Source organism: Hippopotamus amphibius, chromosome 3 (assembly GCF_030028045.1).
Source record: "Hippopotamus amphibius kiboko isolate mHipAmp2 chromosome 3, mHipAmp2.hap2, whole genome shotgun sequence".
NCBI lineage: Eukaryota > Metazoa > Chordata > Mammalia > Artiodactyla > Hippopotamidae > Hippopotamus > Hippopotamus amphibius.
Genome location: NC_080188.1, coordinates 50931486 through 50951278, shown reverse-complemented (window position 1 = coordinate 50951278; position 19793 = coordinate 50931486). Strand labels below are relative to the sequence as shown.

General features: G+C 35.5%; 1 protein-coding gene across 3 annotated transcripts in view; it reads left to right on the top strand.

Moving 5' to 3' along the window:
- The window catches only part of ANTXR2 (ANTXR cell adhesion molecule 2), a 143546-nt gene that overhangs the window by 67989 nt on the left and 55764 nt on the right, over positions 1–19793 (top strand). For 2 of the 3 annotated variants that reach the window (XM_057729060.1, XM_057729061.1), the window contains exons 13-16: positions 10230–10277; positions 11113–11205; positions 16919–17086; positions 17401–17481. In XM_057729060.1, the coding sequence (XP_057585043.1) occupies positions 10230–10277; positions 11113–11205; positions 16919–17086; positions 17401–17481 (390 nt within the window). Of the gene's footprint in view, positions 1–10229; positions 10278–11112; positions 11206–16918; positions 17087–17400; positions 17551–19793 lie in introns of those variants that run through there. The other variant, XM_057729059.1, reaches the window with a different exon arrangement.

Here is a 19793-nt window from a genome sequence, read left to right as displayed (position 1 = left end):
GATTTCCATTGGTGGTGCCTCTCTCTGAGGGGAAAGGGTGGTTGGGTGAGACATCTCCAGGGATCACTGTGGTTTAGGAAAGCCCCTATATTAGGCTCAGTAATGATCCCTAAATATATCCAGGTCTTAATTCCTGGAAACCATGAATGTTATCTTATATAGCAAAAGGGACTTTGCAGACATGATTAAATTAAGGATCTTGAAATAGGGATATTATCCAGGATGACCTAGATGGCTCTAAGTGCCATCACAAGTGCCCCTATAAGAGGAAGGTAGAGGAAATAAGACCAAAGAAGGGGAGAAGGCAGTGTGACCATGGAGGCAGAGATTGAAGTGATGCAGCTTCTAGGCAGGGAATGCTGACATCACCAGAAGCTGGGAGGGGCAAGTAGCAGGCCCCGGTGCCTGCAGAAGCAACCAGCTCTGCTAGCACCTGATTTTAGCTTTGTAAGACTCCGTTTGGACTCCTGGCGTCCAGAACTGTAAGAAAATAAATTTCTGTTGTTTTAAACCACTAAGTTGGTGGTAATTTGTTATAGCAGCATTAAGAAACTAATAGATTCCCTAAATGACTGATAATCGCCAGGGTTGAAAATCACTGCTCAGGGTTATTGATTTTGGGAATCATATGTAGTATGTTTCCAGATCAACTCATTACAAAAACTGTTTATGGCATACAAGAGGTTGCAAGATAGTAGATAGTTTCAGGGCAATTAAAATCAACGTGCATTCTTTAAAATTAGAATCATCATTCAGTTTTGTTTTGGGCAACTGTAAAGTAAATATGCAATGCTTTATATATTGAGTAGAATTTACTCACTGTTTCAGAGTGACAAGGAATTTGTCAAAGAAACAGATTTCTAATTTTCAGAAGTATTCAAGGCATATACGTTTTTAGAACCTATTGACAGAAAAGCTCTATGGTCAGCTTTCTCAGGGTGCTTGTGATTTGCTAGAAGAGGCCAGAACAATCCCATTCATATTCAGATACCTATCACTCCTTCAAAATTATGACAGACAAAGAAAGACACTTACATGTGCAACCTAAAACACAAAACAAAGGAACAGATATAACAAAACAGAAGCAGACATAGATATAGAGAACAGACTAAAGGTTGCTGGAGGGGAGGGTGGGGAATTCGTGAAATAGGTGAAGGGAATTAAGAGGTCCAAACTACAAGTTATAAAATAACTTAGTCATGGGGAGGTAATGTACAACACAGATAAAAGAGTCTATAATATTGTTATAACTTTGTATGGTATAAAAATATTGAATCACTATGCTGCACTTCTGAAACTACTATACTTTTGTAAGTCAACTGTACTTCAAAAAATTATGATAGTTCCTAGACCGACTATTGTATTTCATAATTTACTGAATTAATAAAGAAGTACATAGTATTTTTGTATCACAGATTTGGTTTCTTGTTTTTAAAAATAGATTTGACAGTTATATTTCAATACAATTGGGTTCCTTTTAATCCTGTGTATTTTAATTTAGCTTATTTATTCTGAGAAGGGGTTCATAGGTTCACCAGATTGCCAAAGAGGGACATAGAATACAAAAAGGTTAGAGAAAAACCCCTGCAATGGAATATCTGGCCACCAATGATACTTTTAATGAGACTATTTTAAAATTTTCAGTCTTTCAGTTCATTTTAATGAGTATTTTCAAGGATAAAGGAGACCGATGATATCATTTAAAATGTTGCAGGTTTGTGTCCTCTGTGTGCCTAGGTTTTCCTTGACAAATAGGATCTAAAGCAATGATATTTGGAGAACTTTAGTGATAATAATGATAACAATAAAAAAAACCCTCACGCAAAGCCGGAAGTTTTAGGTGCTACCATTAGTGAATTACAGAATATACTGAGTTTGCAAACTATTCCGTAAGGGGGAAAGTTCTCATTTTTGTGTGAAGTTATTTCTCACCATCTGTTTATGAGTCTGTATCCTGCTCATTGAGTATCCTCACATCCATCCTTTACAACTGCTCTTCTATAACAAACATCAGCAGAATCCTTCCTTTTTCATTAAATTAAAAAAGGGGGCAGAAGAGGTTGAAAAAATCATGTTTTGAATCATGAATGAGATATCAGAAAATGCAGCTCTTTTCATCGTTGTTAAGCTTGGAAGGTATGTTGAGTTTATGGCAGATTTGTTTTACTATCAGGATGGCAGAACTGACAGTCCTATAGTTGCATCATTTGGAGTATCCAGACATTCTACAGAATTGCGGATGTAAGGCTAATGAGGTGGCAAACAAAGGCTTTCTGGAGTGTTGTCAATTACAGTGTGTTATCCAGCTGCAAATAAATATCTGAATATGCTGGAAATGATAAATGTTCACTTTGCCCTAGTGTCCTTGGCCAAAGTTCTCCATCCGCAAGAGAAAATTGCAAGCTCATTTTTCCTTAGTGCATTTAAGACATTACATAAAGATCTCATAAATCTTAATTAAAGAAACCATTTTAAAAAGTTATCTTTTTAAAGCCCAATTTGCTTACAAGTAAGTTGAGCTTTTGTGGTGAGGATATATCTGACTGGAGCTCTATAGAATCATTTTCTTAGCCAGCAACAGCTGTGCTGTTCTTTCTAAATAGTAATAATGCTTCTACATTGCACTTGTTTTTTATTGTTGAGGAGGGCTCTTGGTGCCTTTATTGAGTTACTTTGAGAGCAGCCTGTTTTTTTTTTTTTTTGTAGAATACACAATAAAACAGAAGTACTTTAAATTTAAATATGCCTTCCTTGCACCATTAATTAAAATGATTTATGTTTGGTTGCCTCCTTGAAATAGAGTGTGATGTTAGTACTTATTGCTTCCATGGTGATGTTTTCCAACAGAGCATCATTTACAAAACAGGGCATCAAACTTTTCCTGGTCTTAGTTTATTTGCTTTGACAGCAGCACCTTTGCTTAACTCCAGGAGAATACACTCTCACATTGTTCTTCCCAGTCCTCATTTGGCATTTAAAATTATATTTATTGTCCAGACTCCGACTAGTTATTTATTTGTTCAAAGCAGACTCTTTGAACATTGATGAGTCTGTCAAGGAGGAAAGGAAAGGGAGGCGAGATAACCCGGAGCGTATCTTGGTCTGGATGTTGAAAGCATCTAACTTTGCGGGATTCAGAAAAGGACTTACCAAATACTAATGTTGGAGAGCTTTGTGTTTATGAGAGGAAAGGCACTACACTTGCTCTCTGATCTTATCAAAAAGAAAGGGAAGAATGAAAGGAAATCCCACATATATTTTACACAAGTTTTTGTAAACACTAAAAATGATTTCTCTAAGAGTCTGTAGGCTCTTAGGCACTTAGATGACATTGCTGATAAATTGGGCATTTGTTTCTGTCACTGGCAAGAATCAGTCCTGAAATACTACTTGATCTACAGTCGTTATACAGTATCTTTTTTTTTTTTTTAATCCAAGGCAGTTCACTGTTGACAGTTCTTTTCACTCTTTTCTGAATATCGGAACATATGATTGCATCAAGCTGGCTGCAGGCTCCAGTGCTGACATTTTCTACCACAAAGAATGCCCACATCACTCGAACATTTGAAAAGTGTTAATGAGCAGATCAAAAGGACTGTTGCCTGAAGCAGCTAAATTTTTTTTTTTTTAAGAAATCGGCTCTCCTCCAAACTGAAATCTTCATTCTAGCAGCTAAGTAGACGAGATGTAATCCTCCCCGATGATGATAATAGCAAATGAAAAAAAATTGGAGAAGAATCAAACTCTGCATATGGTTCATAAAGTGGTGGAAGTGTTTTCCAGAATCTTCAATACCGAGCTAAAGGATGCTAAGTGGAAAAAATCCTGGCAACTAGGCAATATTATGCCTCTTAAAATCTGCAAATTCTCATAAAATATGGTGCATATGAATACATCCTTTTCTGAGATGAATGTGTTCTTGCACTATTTAATACAAGAATGGGATTCTCATGACTGTTATTTTTAATGTATTTGGACCAAGAGTCAGGTTTCCTTTTCTCCTGCACTAATTTTACTGAAATGTAGGAATATCAAGTGGACACAGACTTTTGCCATTTTGGGCTTTTGAGCTGAATGACTTCAGAGTATTTTCACTCTCCTTTGTTACTTATGATGCTGTGTGGTAGAATGGAGAGAGGGAGCATTTTGAAACATCAGGCACACAAAATTTATTTCCTCTTCCAACATTTCTAGGGCAATGATGTTGGGCGTATGAATGAATATGTTATATCCCTATAAAATGGGGATAACATCTATCTCACACAGTTGCCATAAATATTGATCTCTATCTCTATCTTTCTATCTATCTATCTATCTATCTATCTATCTATCTATCTATCTATCTATCTATCCATCCATCCATCTAACCATCCATCCATCCATGCATCCTAGCAGGTAATAAACTACTCAACACATCTTAAGCCTTTTCTCCAGCACCCTTTCCCTTTGCAATCCAAACCTTATTTTAAAAGGATGCCGTGGCAGAGACAGTTGAACCCAGAGTTTGGAGGTAGAGGGACAGGGTCCTAGGTTTAAATACTAATTCTAATGTTTTCTCTTTGTGTATCCTTGGACATGTTACTGAATTCAGAGCCTACCTCTCCTTGTATTTAAAATAAGTATGGTAACTGCATAGGACTATTATGAAAATGAGAGAAATATAGAGTGTGTGGCATATGGCAGCACCAATAAGAAGTGGTTATTGTTAATAGTATTAACAGCACGCAGATGAGCCTTAGCTCTGCTTCAGTTTCTGAAAGGGCTGTTATTTGTTGTTGTGGTGGTTGTGTCTCTTAATCTACTAGATCAAATTTTGATTTATATAGAGTTTTAAGGGTTTTGTTTTCATTGTTAACAATGTAGAAAATATACTTGCCAGGATTTCAAAATCAATTTAAATTTATAATAAGCCATGCATTTAGTCATATATAAGATTAATTACACATTATTAGAAAAACAAGCCCTAATGTTCTTTTCTGGAATAAGGTGAATACGAATGTATGTAGACATATGGCCTACGTAATTGTGTAAAAGCATAAAAGCAAAGACTTGATGGAAATGTGATATGTATTTTGTTTTATCATTCTATTAGAATTTTCATTTTGGAAAGGACCTACAGTGAATCAAATTTATTTCCCAGATAAAGAAACTTAGCATGGTCTTACATTTTCCCATCTGTCTTTGAGTTCATTAGTTCTCTGACTTTATTGGTTGAAAGAGAAATTTGATACTTCATTTTCTTTGGAACTAGCCATATTTTAGTTTCATGGAAATCTTTTTCTATCAGTTATCATTTATATCTTTTTTTCCTCCATACTTTTCTTGTAAATTTAGAGGTTGGCTATGAGCCTTTGTGAACATTCTCAGCTAGATTCTTCAGCTCACTTTCAATCATATTTTTAGTATCTGTTGTTTGCAGAGCACTTTATTAGGCACTGTGATATTTTCAAAGAGGGAAAAATGATATTGCCCCTAAGAAATCTATACTTTTGAGGGATAATTAAAAAATTCCAAAATAAACATATAAGCCCAAATTGATGAAGCACGAATGATTCAACTGTGCAGCAATGTGTATTGTTAGAAGTTTTAAAGCTTCTAGATAAAGCAATAGAAAGTTGGCAAACTACTCTATGAAGGCTGGGTGGGACAGTATGGAAATGGTCATTTTATTTGGGGTAGCAAAGGTATCTTCAGTCAGCCTGGAGTTAGAGGTACACATTCAAGAATATTTGTAGATAGGGAGTTAGGGCTGAGCCATACCATGCTGAGGCATTTGAACAGTGAGAATACAAGAGGTGGCTCATGTAGATGTACTGATAAAGGACTTTGTGTTTTCCCGGTTGTGGTTATGGTAGCAGATAAAGGGTCTATGATAAAGAAGGCAAAGGTGCTTCTCATTATCCTTTTGTGAGTTTGTCATCAGTGGTCATGTAAGGATTTTAAATCGAAACTGAATTTGCTCATATCAATGCTAAAACTTGATGCTACGCAGGGTAATGGGCATGATAAATATGACATAAAAAAACAAGTGTTTACCATATGATCCAGTAATCCCACTCCTGGGTATATACCCAAAGAAAACCATAATCCCAAAAGAAACTTGTACCATAATGTTTATTGCAGCACTCTTTACAATAGCCAGGACATGGAAGCAACCTAAATGCCCATCAACAAATGAATGGATACAGAAGATGTGGCATATATATACAATGGAATATTACTCAGCTATAAAAAGGGATGAGATGGAGCTATATGTAATGAGGTGGATAGAACTACAATCTGTCATACATAGTGAAGTAAGTCAGAAAGAGAAAGACAAATATTGTATGCTAACTCACATATACGGAATCTAAAAATGGTACTGATGAACTCAGTGACAAGAACAGGGAAGCAGATACAGGGAATGGACTGGAGAACTCGAGGTATGGGAGGGGGCGGGGGGTGAAGGGGAAACTGAGAAGAAGCGGGAGAGTAGTACAGACATATATATACTACCAACTGTAAAATAGTCAGTGGGAAGTTGTTGTATAACAAAGGGAGTCCAACTCGAGGATGGAAGATGCCTTAGAGGACTGGGGCAGGGAGGGTGGGGGGGAATCGAGGGGGGGCATCAAGGAAGGGAGGGAATATGGGGATATGTGTATAAAAACAGTTGATTGAACCTGGTGTACCCCCCAAAAAAATAAAATAAAATAATAATAAAAAAAAAAAAACAAGTGTTATGGGGGGGATGTTCAGTAATTCTCAGCAGATATGACGTAGAACAGGCTTGGGGATACTATTTAAGTCCTCAGAAATTTATGTATCAGTACAGGATGTACATGTAATAAGCAACGTAACTTTGAAATTCTCACAAGGAAATGAAAATGAGTTTGAGTACATTATACTCAGACTTAATGGACTGAAGGATGTACTTTGGCCTTTTTCTAGTGAGAGAACTCTGGAGTGTACTTTATGGTAGTTTGCAAAACTGAGTGGAAGCATGATTTGTAAGCTTCTTCCCAAAATTCAGTAATTCCTTGATTTCCGTTGTGGTCACTGGAAACTTTGATCCGTTTTGACTAGAGAAAGATCAGTTAAGCTTCTGTTAGAAAAATAGTGACCTGGCTGCATAGGTTAGAATGAAGAATAGGTCAGAGATAGAGAAACAAGCTAGAGGTCTAATTCAGCTCTAAATAAAGCATATAGATATTGATGCCGAAATAAAGCTGTGGTAATTATAGACTATCAATCGATGTTATCAATATGTTATTAATTAAAATGCATAGAATCAAAGTGAGGACTGCTGGGGTGCATCTGTTTTGCCCTGCACCATGCATTTAATTATAATGGCTTGGCCACACTTAAAACACTATTTATCATTTCTGGATACCATACTTTGAGATATTGTTCAAATGAAAGTATACTAAAGAAACTGAAAAGATGACCCAATAACTCAGACCATTACATGAGAAACGCTTGTGATATTTAGCTTCCAGTTGAGTAAGTTCAATAGACATATGGTTATTATCCAAGTATTCAAAAATAGGAACTGCTCTTCACTGGAATTAAAAAATAGTTGTTTGTATGTGTGTATTTCCACACTCTAGGATCAGGACTAAAAGAGTGGAAACTACGGAGAAGGAAGCTTTGGCTTCTTTTGGTGGAAATTTTTTCAAATTATGTGAGTTCCTTGCCAGTGGAATGAATTGCTTTGTGAAGTAGTGAATTTCTCTTTATTGCAGGAATTCATACATAGTTGGACTACAACTGGGTGGGAATTTTTCAGAATAATGCAGTTTTGGTTGAATGTGCATTGGAGAAGTTAAAAAATATTGTGCTACATATTTTTAAGGCCAAAGATCTTGAGTTAATGATTTTTGGTAGTGATAGTGGGAATGGAATTCAAAGAATCCTTTCTTCTTCCCTTGATCTTCCCTTCCTCCCTTCCTTCCTTCCTGCCTTCCTTCCCTCTTTCCTCCCTTCCCTCCTTCCCTTTTCCCTTCTTCTTTCTTCCTCTTCTCCCTTTATCCCTTCCTCCATCTTTTTTTCCCCCCTCTCTTTCCCACTTTCCTCCTTTTCCTCTCTGCTTAACCTTTCTTCCTTCCTTGGTGGTAGACACTCTACTAAGTACTGGGAGTACAGTGAGGAACAAAGCAGACATAAAATCCATCCTCCTAGAAGTTACATTTTGAAGTTAGATAAAATTCTCAGTTGTGATCAATGCTAGGGTAGAACAAATAGGCATCTGTGCAAATTAAGGGAATCTGATCTGTTTTAAGAAGACTGGGGGAATTCATGGTCGGAGGAAGAGAAGAGGAAAAGATAGAAGGGGGGCAGAGAGGGAAAGGAGGGGAGACGAGAGAGAGAGAGAGAGAGAGAGAGAGAGAGAGAGAGAGAGAGAGAGCACGTGGAAGGGAGGAAGGGAGGGAGGGAGAGGAATATTTCAAAGAATCTTTTGGACATGGTAAATGATTTGGTGAAGTCATTTAGAAGTGAGACTAAATTATAAGATAGGAAGAAGAGTTGGCTTTTAAATGAAGATGATTAGGTTGGTTTTGACCGTGTTGAATGTGAAATATTGATAGATCTGGTTTGCATTGATTGATTTTGGACATGCAAGTTGATAATGATAGGAGTGCTTCTGTTTTAGAAAGGAGATGCACCTGTAGCTTAATAACCTTTATTTTATTTTACTACAGTATATTTTAAATCTTTATCCTCTCCTGGCATTTATTTCTGTACTAAATCTAATAATTCACAGATTTCTGTTCTTCAGTATTACTAAAAAGAACTGGAATTTTATGTTTATTGATAAAATAAAATTGAATTAAGTAAAAGAGTTAAATAGAAATAACATTTCTTCTAGCATTTAAAAGTTTGAATGCTGCAATGAGTTAGTTTGAGGTTTGGTCAGATTAAATTATGGCCCAGTTATATCTATGTGATTGTAGTTACTGTTTATTTTTTCCTGAGATTTAGATCTAAACTAAAATTTGAATGATAAAAGTAATATACATGAAGAAAATTATGAGTCAATTCTCTAAACATTATCAATAACAATTAAAAAAACTTTCATTATGAAACATTTCAAACATATACAAAGAGAAAGAGTAAAATAATGAATCCCTTATATTTTCTTAGTTTCAATGATTCTCAATTTATGGCTAATTTTATTTCATTTATAACCCTCTTACCCATTCCAAATTTTTTTGGTGAAAATATAAGAATTATATCATTTAACTTGGAAATATTTCAGTATATATCTTTAAAATATAAGCAGTCTTTAAAAAACATATTCATGAAAATAGGAATAATACCCGAACAGTAATAATAATTCTTTGATGATACACATTTTCAGAGCTACTATTGTTTTAAAATTTAAAAAATTTAATTAACATAATTGAAACATTTGATCTTAGATGAAGTGAAGCAGTTATATTTTCAAACAGTTTTTCTTCTTAGTGTACAAACTTGGATGTGTACCTAAATCAGACGCTACTGGCACCTGGTTGGTAATTTTCTCTCATGATGATATGAAAGTCCAGATACCCCAGTACCGATAAAAGTCATTTAAATTAGATCTCAGTCTGTATTCTTCTCACATAAAGAATTAACCACATCAAAATTTCATAAAATAATATACTGAGTAACAATTCACAGGAAAGGAACCTTGGCTAAGAGGTTGATTTGTTTCTAGGTTAAAAGGTGGGGAAAGAGAGTATGTTAATTTCCCTATTACCGCCTCCAAAGCAAGCTAACTTTGTACTGTCAGTCTGTGAAAAAGTCAGTGAATCATAGCAGGAAGACTTTGCTAGTAAATTCCTACTCCATTTGAAGGGAAATACTGTAATCTAGTGAAAAATGTTTGTATTTTGACATTACAAGAGCCACTTAGTGCAAGGTATTTGACAATTTTTGCTCTTGTTATTTACCTGAAAATTGAAGCTATATATCTATATCATAAAGATAAAATGAATGAAGGTACTAGTCAGTTAGCTAGTTAGTCAAAAAGAAAAAGAAAAACAAAAAACCTAGTAGTTGCTGGTTAGTCCAAAGCTAGTTACAAACAAGCTCAGGTTCAAAAGGGGGACATATGTATCGGGAGGCTAGGTTCATCTGGGACATCTTTGGTGCTGCCACAGTATTTTACTAATCTAATTATTTTTCCACATCCTTTCTGTCTCCTCCCTGTGCCAAAGAAGTTCCTACATTTGATTGTTTTCTGTTTTTGTGTTTGTTTTGTACAGGTTATCAAGGATCCTCCTCCACCACCACCACCCTCTGCACCAAAAGAGGTAAATGAGTCCCTAATAACTGATGTGGGTGTATTTAGATATTACCCCCAAATTTGATCAATTACTTTGTTATTAGATAACTGTGATACCTATGTATTGACTTTTGAAATTATGAAAATCAGTTTTTTTTTTATCTTCTCATGATTTCTTTCATGTGCTAGAGGAATGGGACCGTCACACATTGATAAGTGTAGACTGGCCATCAGGATCAATAGTACATAGGGATTTAATTTACTTTTTATAGCAATATATGAATAGTTCTGCTGTCATTTGTCTTACAAAAAGTTGGAAGATCCAAGCTGGCAGTCTAAAGATATTATTACTTTCTTCAAAATGATTATTACTTTTGTATTACTCTGTTCTGAAATTGTTAGCAACAGGAAATATGGTGTTGTGCATTTCCGAAGCTTCGCAACTACCTATCTTTTTAGTACAAATTTTGCAGAGTTCAAATTTACACATACATTAAAGGCTTTAACAATCATTGAAATGCGGTCGTAATTTGAATATTTTATCTTCTTAACTGTGAAATGATCAACATATCTGGAAAAACCAAATGACGCTCGTGGTTAAGAAGCAACTTCTGGTAGCCTAGTGAAATAAAGTAGATTTGTCAAATTGTGGAGTGGAAGGAGTCCTCATATTCTGTAGAACTTCACTTGAAATTTTTGCATGTAAGCATAAGTACATCCATGTGAGCTATATGTAATTTTTACTCTATTTCTTCCATATCAGTGGCATTATTCAGAAAAATATTTAAACGTGAGTTGGTTCTGACTAAGCAATATTTTGAGAAATTAATTAAACCCAATTTTAAAAACTTGTATCCATGTAGGAGGAAGAAGAACCTCTGCCTACAAAGAAATGGCCAACTGTGGATGCTTCCTATTATGGAGGTCGAGGAGTTGGAGGAATTAAAAGAATGGAGGTTGGTACCTTAAAAAAAAAATAGAAGCTGCTAATCTGGAATATGTGTTCTTAGACTATTAAGCCATGGAAACTGTACTTTTTACAACTCAATACCCTAATATCATCCATTTTTACTTAACACTAAGTCTTGTTTTAGACAGTTTTTTTCCTACGGAATAATCCTAGCCATTTAAAAATTATTCAAGGAGAGCTGACTTCATTCATCAAAGAATTGCATTGATAAGATGTCTGAATACTAAAGGGCAAAACAAAATTAGGGGTTTTCCTCACTATTTTGGAAAAAAATTACTACAGAGAACATCAACTTTGAAGAAGCCAGCTACTTAAAGTTGTAACAATGCTTGTCTTTGAAAAGATCCAATAGTTAAGTACTGTTTGAGAAGAAAAATATTAAAATATTCAGTATTATGGATATGACCCTATCACAAATGTAGAGGAAGTACATTTAAGGCTTTTCTTTTTACAGGTTTTAGTTACCGCTTGTGAATAGTCATAATTAATATTAAATATAATTTATAGGATATATTCAATTTTTAGACTGGCAAAAAGTGTGGATTAAAATTGAACTTAAATATTATATCTCAAAGATCAAATGAAGTCCTCTTATTACTACAGAAATATTTTTCAAAGTGATGGATTAATTAATAGTAAGCAAGCACTGTCAGCACTGAGCCCTTAACAACAGTATAAATAGGCCAGCATCCCACCCCAAGAAGCAATTGGAGGAATTTTCTCATTGATTTAGTGACTTTATTATTAAACACAGATCCTGGCATTTCTTTCTTATTAGTTATTCTTTAATTTTATTTCTTGATAAGAAAGAGTTTTTATGTGTTTTGCAATCATTGCACGTTTCCTACTGTCATATCTTTGTCCCATTACTGCCAGCAAAAATCAATAAGCTAATTAACAACCTCACAACTGTTACAATTTTCTTTTTTTTTTTTTTTTTTTAATTTTTGCATGAGCCACCTGGCATATGGGCATATAGTTTCCTGACCAGGGATCGAACCCGTGCCCCCTGCAGTGGAAGCATGGAGTCTTAACCACTGGATCACCAAGCAGTCCCACAATTTTCTCTTTTCATACATTTCAATAAAATTCAGATTCCCAAGGAGAGTTTCCCATTTTCAGGATAAATTTCAGTAATCTTCAAAAGAAGTCCAGACTTACTTAACATGGCTGTCATTACCAAAGTGGTTAAGTCATCTGATAGTGGTTCTCATTTTCTTGACCACATTAGATCTTAAAATAATGCACATTTTCTTAAGAGCTTGCCACTTTATTGCTTTAATATCCTCTGAGACAGGTACCTCATTGCCAATAAGCCATGGAAAAAGCAGGTGCTAGAACCTATTAAATTTATCTTTTGGAGAAGATATTGCTTATATGTTTGCAGGTGGGTAATTGGGATTATCAAGCAGTACAAGAGAACATGGCGAGGCTAGCTCTTGTTGCTTGACACGGAAGGAAGGTCATTTTCTTTCCCTTTGCCTTTGTTGTGTCATTCCAGGCTTGGAGGCATTGGGGAGAGTATGGATTGGATGTTTCTATGTATATAAAAAATGCAACTAAATAAAATCATTACATATGAATATCCAAATATGATGTCACAACTTATTTTTAGTTTATTTAGTCCCATTCCAAAATGTGTGTATTAAAGGATGTATGCAGGGGGGAAAGGGTGTGACAGGAAATAGCACAACATGTTAGTAGCTTTGTTGGAATGGAGTGATTTTCAATTTGTGTTATATATCTCCCTGTTTGTTCCCAACTTATTTGACAGTAAGCATGTACTAATTTATATTCAGAATAATAAATTTAATTCCATTTTGAAATCCGCACATATAAAATACCACATGACAATGAGATTCAGATATATTATTTCTTGCTAAAAACACGAGGAATTGTGGCAGATTTTTGTTACTCCAATATTCCGGTGTTCCAAGGATCTCTTTCTACAGATAAGAAAAGCATATGCATAACCTCTTGAATGGGTTCTGAGTTAAAAGGCGAATTATTGGAATATGGTCAAGAAAGCCAAGGGGCCATGAACATTCTTGAGTAACTCACATTTCACATTTGAAGAGTTATTGACTCTTTTATTTAAAATGCAAAATTTAATTTAATTGAAGTTTATTTGTGTTTTAGTTATTGACTCTTAATTATTGTGAAATTAGATTGCCCTTTTTTAGCAAGCTTTATTTATTTATTTATTTATTTGTTTATATTGGCTGCCTTGGGTCTTTGTTGCTGTGCACGGGCTTTCTCTAGCTGTGGCAAGCAGGTGCTACTCTTCATTGTGGTACTCGGGTTTCTCATTGTGGTGGCTTCTCTTGTTGTGGAGCACGAGGTCTAGGCATGCGGGCTTTACTAGTTGTGGCACTTGGGCTCAGTAGTTGTGGCGCATGGGCTTAGTTGCTCCAAGGCATGTGGGATCTTCCTGGAGCAGGGATCGAACCTGTGTCCCCTGCATTGGCAGGTGGATTCTTAACCACTGCACCACCAGGGAAGTCCCTGCCCTTCCGTTTTAGCTGAAGAAAATTTATGAGAAGGACTCACCCACTTTTAATAAGTCAGAGTCCATTTTAGCCATGGATAATTTTGGCTATATTTTATGGAGTACTCCATCAACGAGCTGGAAATGGTAATGAGAATGAAGAAAAACAGATGAGAAAGTAAGTGTGCACATCACAAAGGGGAAACACAATACATAAAAATACACAATAAAAAATAAAGTGAGGGACTTCTTTGGTGGTCCAGTGGTTAAGACTCCACGCTTCCCCTGCAGGGGGCTTGGGTTCGATCCCTAGTCCAAGAACTAGGATCCCACATGCCACACAGCAAAGCCACCCCCCCCAACCCAAAACAACAAAACAAAAACAAACAAAAATAAACTGAGAATTAAGCACGAGACTTTTTCAGACATTAACTTATTTAAACTTCAAGAGGAAAAATAGAAAACATAACTTGTTTTAAAACCATGTCTAGTCAAACCTGGAAAGTATTTTCCTTAAAGAAAAATACCTTAAACTGGGGAAAGTAAATGGAATTATAGAAATTATGAGCACACCTGAATTAAAGAATATATCTTCATAACCAAATGTTATTTTAAGCCAGTATAGGAATTTTACCTAGAAAAATTTTCTTCGTCCTCCTTTACATTAAATATTTAAACACTATGGTAATGGCAATTTGTGGAAAGCTGGAACTGAGCTGACGTTGATAACAGCTGTTAGCACAACTGATCCACAATACCTAACGACTTCAAATGTGTGTTTCTGCCAGGTCAGCGGGAAACTGTTTCTGTTCCTTTTCTCAATTCAGAAATTGCTCTTTTATGATACAGCCTCCAAATGTGGTCTGGAAATTATTGAATTTCATTGTTTATCATGAAAACCAAGTAGAATTGGAAGAATTTACCTATCAAGCTTGCACTTTCTTTTAAACGGTAAAAAGTCAGGTATATTAATTCTGCTAAGGCTGCCTTTAGCAATCTATTTTTGTTATTCTTTTATCTTTTTTGACTATCTCAATGTAGTCAAACTAAAATATTAAAATATATACATGTAAGTGTGTATATACTTTTAATTATTTTTAAGAGTTTTAGGAAAACTTTATAAAGTTTTTCCTAGTTTTAGACTTTGAGAGAGAATTGATTGTTGAAATGTTTGTGGTGATGGTGATAATAAGGCTGAAACAACTGCTTCATGAACTAACACTAATGGATTTATTTAATGCATTTCCTTTAGACCTCAGCAACTATATATCATACGTTTCGTCCTTTAACAGTTCTTAGAAATGCCACGTTGGGTCAGAACTCTAGTTCAATTGTCTTCGTGTTCTTTATCTGAGAATGGTGCCAGTGATACTTGGAGGGAGAATATGATTACCATTACCTCTACAATATCAAGTGTGAAGGCTGGGCTAATTGAAACCCAAGTTAAAAATCTGTCATTTCTGAATGGATCTAAATTTTATCTGCTTATATTTCTACTGTGAATTACTTCACTGTGCTTTGATATTCATATGCTTATTTGATTATGTATCTTTTTTTTGTTTTTTTCCCTTCAAATTGAGACTTTACAACTGCAGAAGATGTGTTCTGATTTTAGAATTTTTTTTAGTTCAGTTTAGATATATCTAAAGATTTTTGAAGTTTTAGTTTATCTGGGTGAAGAGACTGTGATTTGAAAGAGAAGGTCATTTCTCTGGAAAGAAAGCCAACCATCTAGCTCTAAAGGTTTAATGGTGTTTAAAACAATTTTAACAACCTCATAAAGAATATTCTAGTACAACTGATAACACTGAAAGATACAGATACATTTTAATGACTCAACAGGGTCCACTTGAAATTGAAACCTATTTTAAAATTGTAGTAAAAAAAGGTAAAAACATCTAAGTAAGCCTTATCAAAAAGCTATGAATAGATCTTTCTATGAACAGTAATCATCTGTATTCCTACCCACTAGTTCAGGCCATTAAAATGCTTTTAAAAAGCATTTAATCATTTTTTCTTTGTAGAAATTACTTAACTCTGGTGAGTCACCGTGTGCCCTGGACAGGCCTTCCTCTTTCTTTTTAGAGCTTCACTTATCTTTGTCTTCTTTGGTAACGTCCTTGGTTTTTAGACTTCTCTACTGTTCCTGGTTGGACAAAACCTTTCTCCAGGGGCCACATCCTCTTCACATGCCCACACTTAAAAAAATTTCCCTCAAATTTAGCCGATTTCATTGAAAAATAAATATCATTTGACCTTGTAGATTTTCAATGTCTAGAGTTTTCAGAGAAAGGAATCCCCCCAAATTTGTGGAATTGGCTGGTGTCCCTGAATTTTTCTCTTCAAAGCAAAGTCTTTTCAGATTTGTCTTCCTCAATGAAAAATTGATATGTCAAATAGCCATACACATATGAGCAGAGGAAATAAGGCTGAGAGCTACTTTACAAAGTTGACCTTTACAAAGTGAAGAAAAACATATATAATTATTTTACTTCCAGAGGCAAACATTTAAATCATACATTTTGCCTTAATCAAACGTGACGGAAAGTTTGGAAGGAAAAATTAACTCCTTTGTATAAATTATATTGGTAAAGTTCAAACTTATTTGAAACTTATAGCCCCTTTCAGACGACTACATACGTTCAGATCCCTGTCCTGCCACTTACTAGTTGTGTGACTTTGTGCTCGTCACAACTTCTCTGGGTCTTGGTTTCCTCATCTGGAAGCAAAAATATAGTACCTATCTCACTACATTTTTGTATGTGTTAAATGCAGCGTGGCACATAATAATCATTCAATAAAGGCTAATTATCGTTATCATTACCATCTGTCTTGCCCACTGTCATCAGTATACACCGGTATGTGGTTAGCCAGAAGGAGAACATACCTAATGAGAGAATAGAGTTACACTCTGTCATGCATTTCTGATGTAAAACACAAATTAACTCCTTATTTGAAACGATGGAGAAATGGCTGCATCAAATTTAATTGATGCCAGATTTTTATAAAGGATCTTTGTTTCTAGGATCTTACTGTTAAATACATAAGGAGTGGTGAGAAACCTATGAAATCTCAGAAGAGGAGGTATTTGGAGTTAGGATACCCACTCATCTTTTGACTCTGAGGTGGTGAATCAAAGAACCAGCTAAACAAGAGCCTGTTCCTTTAGGCCACTGCATGTCTGATCCCAGTGTTTCCCTTTGTTTTCAAGGTTCGTTGGGGTGATAAAGGATCTACGGAGGAAGGCGCAAGGCTAGAGAAAGCCAAAAATGCTGTGGTGACCATTCCTGAAGAACCAGAGGAACCCGTCAGGCCCAGACCACCTCGACCCAAACCCACACACCAGCCTCCTCAGACCAAGTGGTACACGCCAATTAAGGTGACTGTTCAAACTTTGTGGGATTTAACAGCAGCTTTCTAAAGAAAGTGTAATCCTTTTAGTCTCCCCACCGCCCCCAACTATCTGAAAGAGGACCAAGGTACCTCAGATAACAGACATTCAGTTCACTGTATAACAACGGAGTAATTTCTCAGTAACAGGAAACTCCATTTTTGTTATTTATTTATTCATTTAATTTATGAAAGAAATGAGAGGAGAGAATAAGTCTTTACCTTCTTCATTTTAGCTCATTTATTTAACAAGCAGAGGTTGAGTACATTCCCCAGGAATTTACAGATCACGTTTCCCTTTAGGGTCGGCTGGACGCACTCTGGGCTTTGTTGCGGAGGCAGTATGACCGGGTGTCCTTGATGCGACCTCAGGAAGGAGATGAGGTTTGTATGTGGGGATGTGTTGGGAAAATACTGACCGCTGAGGTGTGTATAAGGAAGGGAGTGAAGTAATAATCAAAAAGAACCTAAAGTCCTCATTACAGCTGAGGACTGTAATTAATAATTGTCTCATGCAAATTACTATTACGCAGGGTGCTTAATAAAGGATTATCTATTGTTAGAATATATCTTCAAGCCACAGTTTAACACAAGGGCCTTTTCGAGTAAAACAGAAATTAAGGTCCATTGTACACATACTTGAATAAGCACACTGAACGCTTCAGCCTTTGACTGGGATGACATCGCATTCTGTTCTGAGGTTTTACCCAGTGAGGAGACAGAGTCGGGATTAGTAAGTCTTCCTAACATTTACCAGCATTGAGGCCTGGGGCACATGCCTCAGAGCCTCCGTTGCTTTGGGTATAAATAGTATTTTCCTGCCTTCAAAGTTAATTTAATCTAATTTCTTGAAAACATGGAAGTGCTTTTAAAGTTATAAAGCGTTATGGAAATCTGCAGTGATGAGACACTGACACACATTTATGTATAAAAATACATACACATATATGTGTATGCATTTTCCCTATCAAGGAAGCCTTTTGAGGTTTTTTTACTTTTGGAAATTTGGCTAGAATTACTCCAGCTTTATAATTTCTTTAATACATGGGCACTATTTCCTGTTGTATCGATATAAGAAAAAATAGTTTAAAACCTTTTCATATGTAACAATGAGCAGATTTGGTTCAGAGACACAGCACTGCTCATAATGACAGAATCTTTTCATTGTGTATCAATGTGATCATCATTCTGTTTAAACAAGTGCATGAACTTCATTCACTTTAGCTTCAGGGGACTTTAGGTTATTCAGGTCTGATGGGCTTTTTTTTTTTTAAGGATGAAATAATTGATGAGATTAGTATTTATTTTTCAGTGCCAAGCTGTATTTAGTGTTATATGATTCTAGCTAGGTGTGTGAAATACCAAAACATCTAAATCTTTAGATATTACTTCTATAAGATGGAGGTAGTTTTAAAAACATCTGAGTTCAGCCATTTAGAGAACCAATTTAAGAAAATATTCCTGGAATATTCTCAACAGATCATTTATCCTTTGCTGGGACCTTAGGTAGAGAGAACCAGGAGGTTTATGAAGCAGCCTCTTTCATTACCAAACCACTGTGGTTAATAGAAAGTTCTTATATTTAGTGAAATTTGTACCTCTGTTTAAATTAATGCATGATCTAGAGTTCTGCTTCTGAAACAATGTATAACAACACTATTCTTCAATATGCCAGACTTTCACTTTACAGGTTTTAAAATTGTTTTCGTGCATTATCTTAGTATTCTGTCCCCCAAGTCAGACATTAATTCATCTGCTCAATAATTTTCATCTTTTTGAGTACTGGGTACAGTGCTAACACTAAAGATGTGTTAGCAAAAACAGAGAGTGGTCCTAGCACACTTGTCAGTACTTTCTGTATTCTTTTAACTCTCATGGTTAAAATTTAGTTTTTTGGCCTTTTTTCACTTGTACTAATTTTGACTTAATTCAGTAATTTTTGAGTTATAAATATGCACAAGTAATGGTATCTGGTGATACTGGGGAGTGGGTACAAACTATAACTTTGCCCTTAAGAAACCTAAAATTTGTTTGGGAAACAAGATACATACAGAAATAAAATTCATTCCAGACTGTGATCTGGGCCATTTATAGGTAGGTGTCAGGTATTCTTGAATGTATAGAGGAAGAGAGATGAACTCTTCCTGGAGGAATTTGGGAATGCGTCTTCAAAAATACAGGTCTTCTATCCTTGAAAATGGGTAGGGTTTCATCAAGTGAAGTTGGGTGGAATTGGTATTTCCACAGATGAAGCATCATGGGCAAAGTCTCTGAGGCAGCCCAGAACAGTGGTTTGTGGACTATAAAATAGTCTGGGGGATGGGGATTAAAACCAGAATGGAAGGTTGGGAATAGAAGACAAGAAATCTTTGAGTTTGGATAAATTGATGTATTTGTGCTTTTGAATGATGCAGTATACTCATTCTTTCATTCATTCAACAAGTATTTTAGTGTCTAATATGTACTAGCACTTTGTTAGACACCAAGTAAATCTAACGTTCTTCTTATAGTGCTGGAATATTCTACATGTTGCCCCATCAGGTTAAGGTATCACTTATTTTTCGTTGATTGAAGAGTAATGCTTCCTTTATTTTGACCAAAATTTCCTTTGCTTTTTTTAGCAATTTGGTCACACGTCTGTCTAATATAATCCTAAAGCCTTTTATTCTAACTCTTAAGGTTAAATTGTTTCAAAA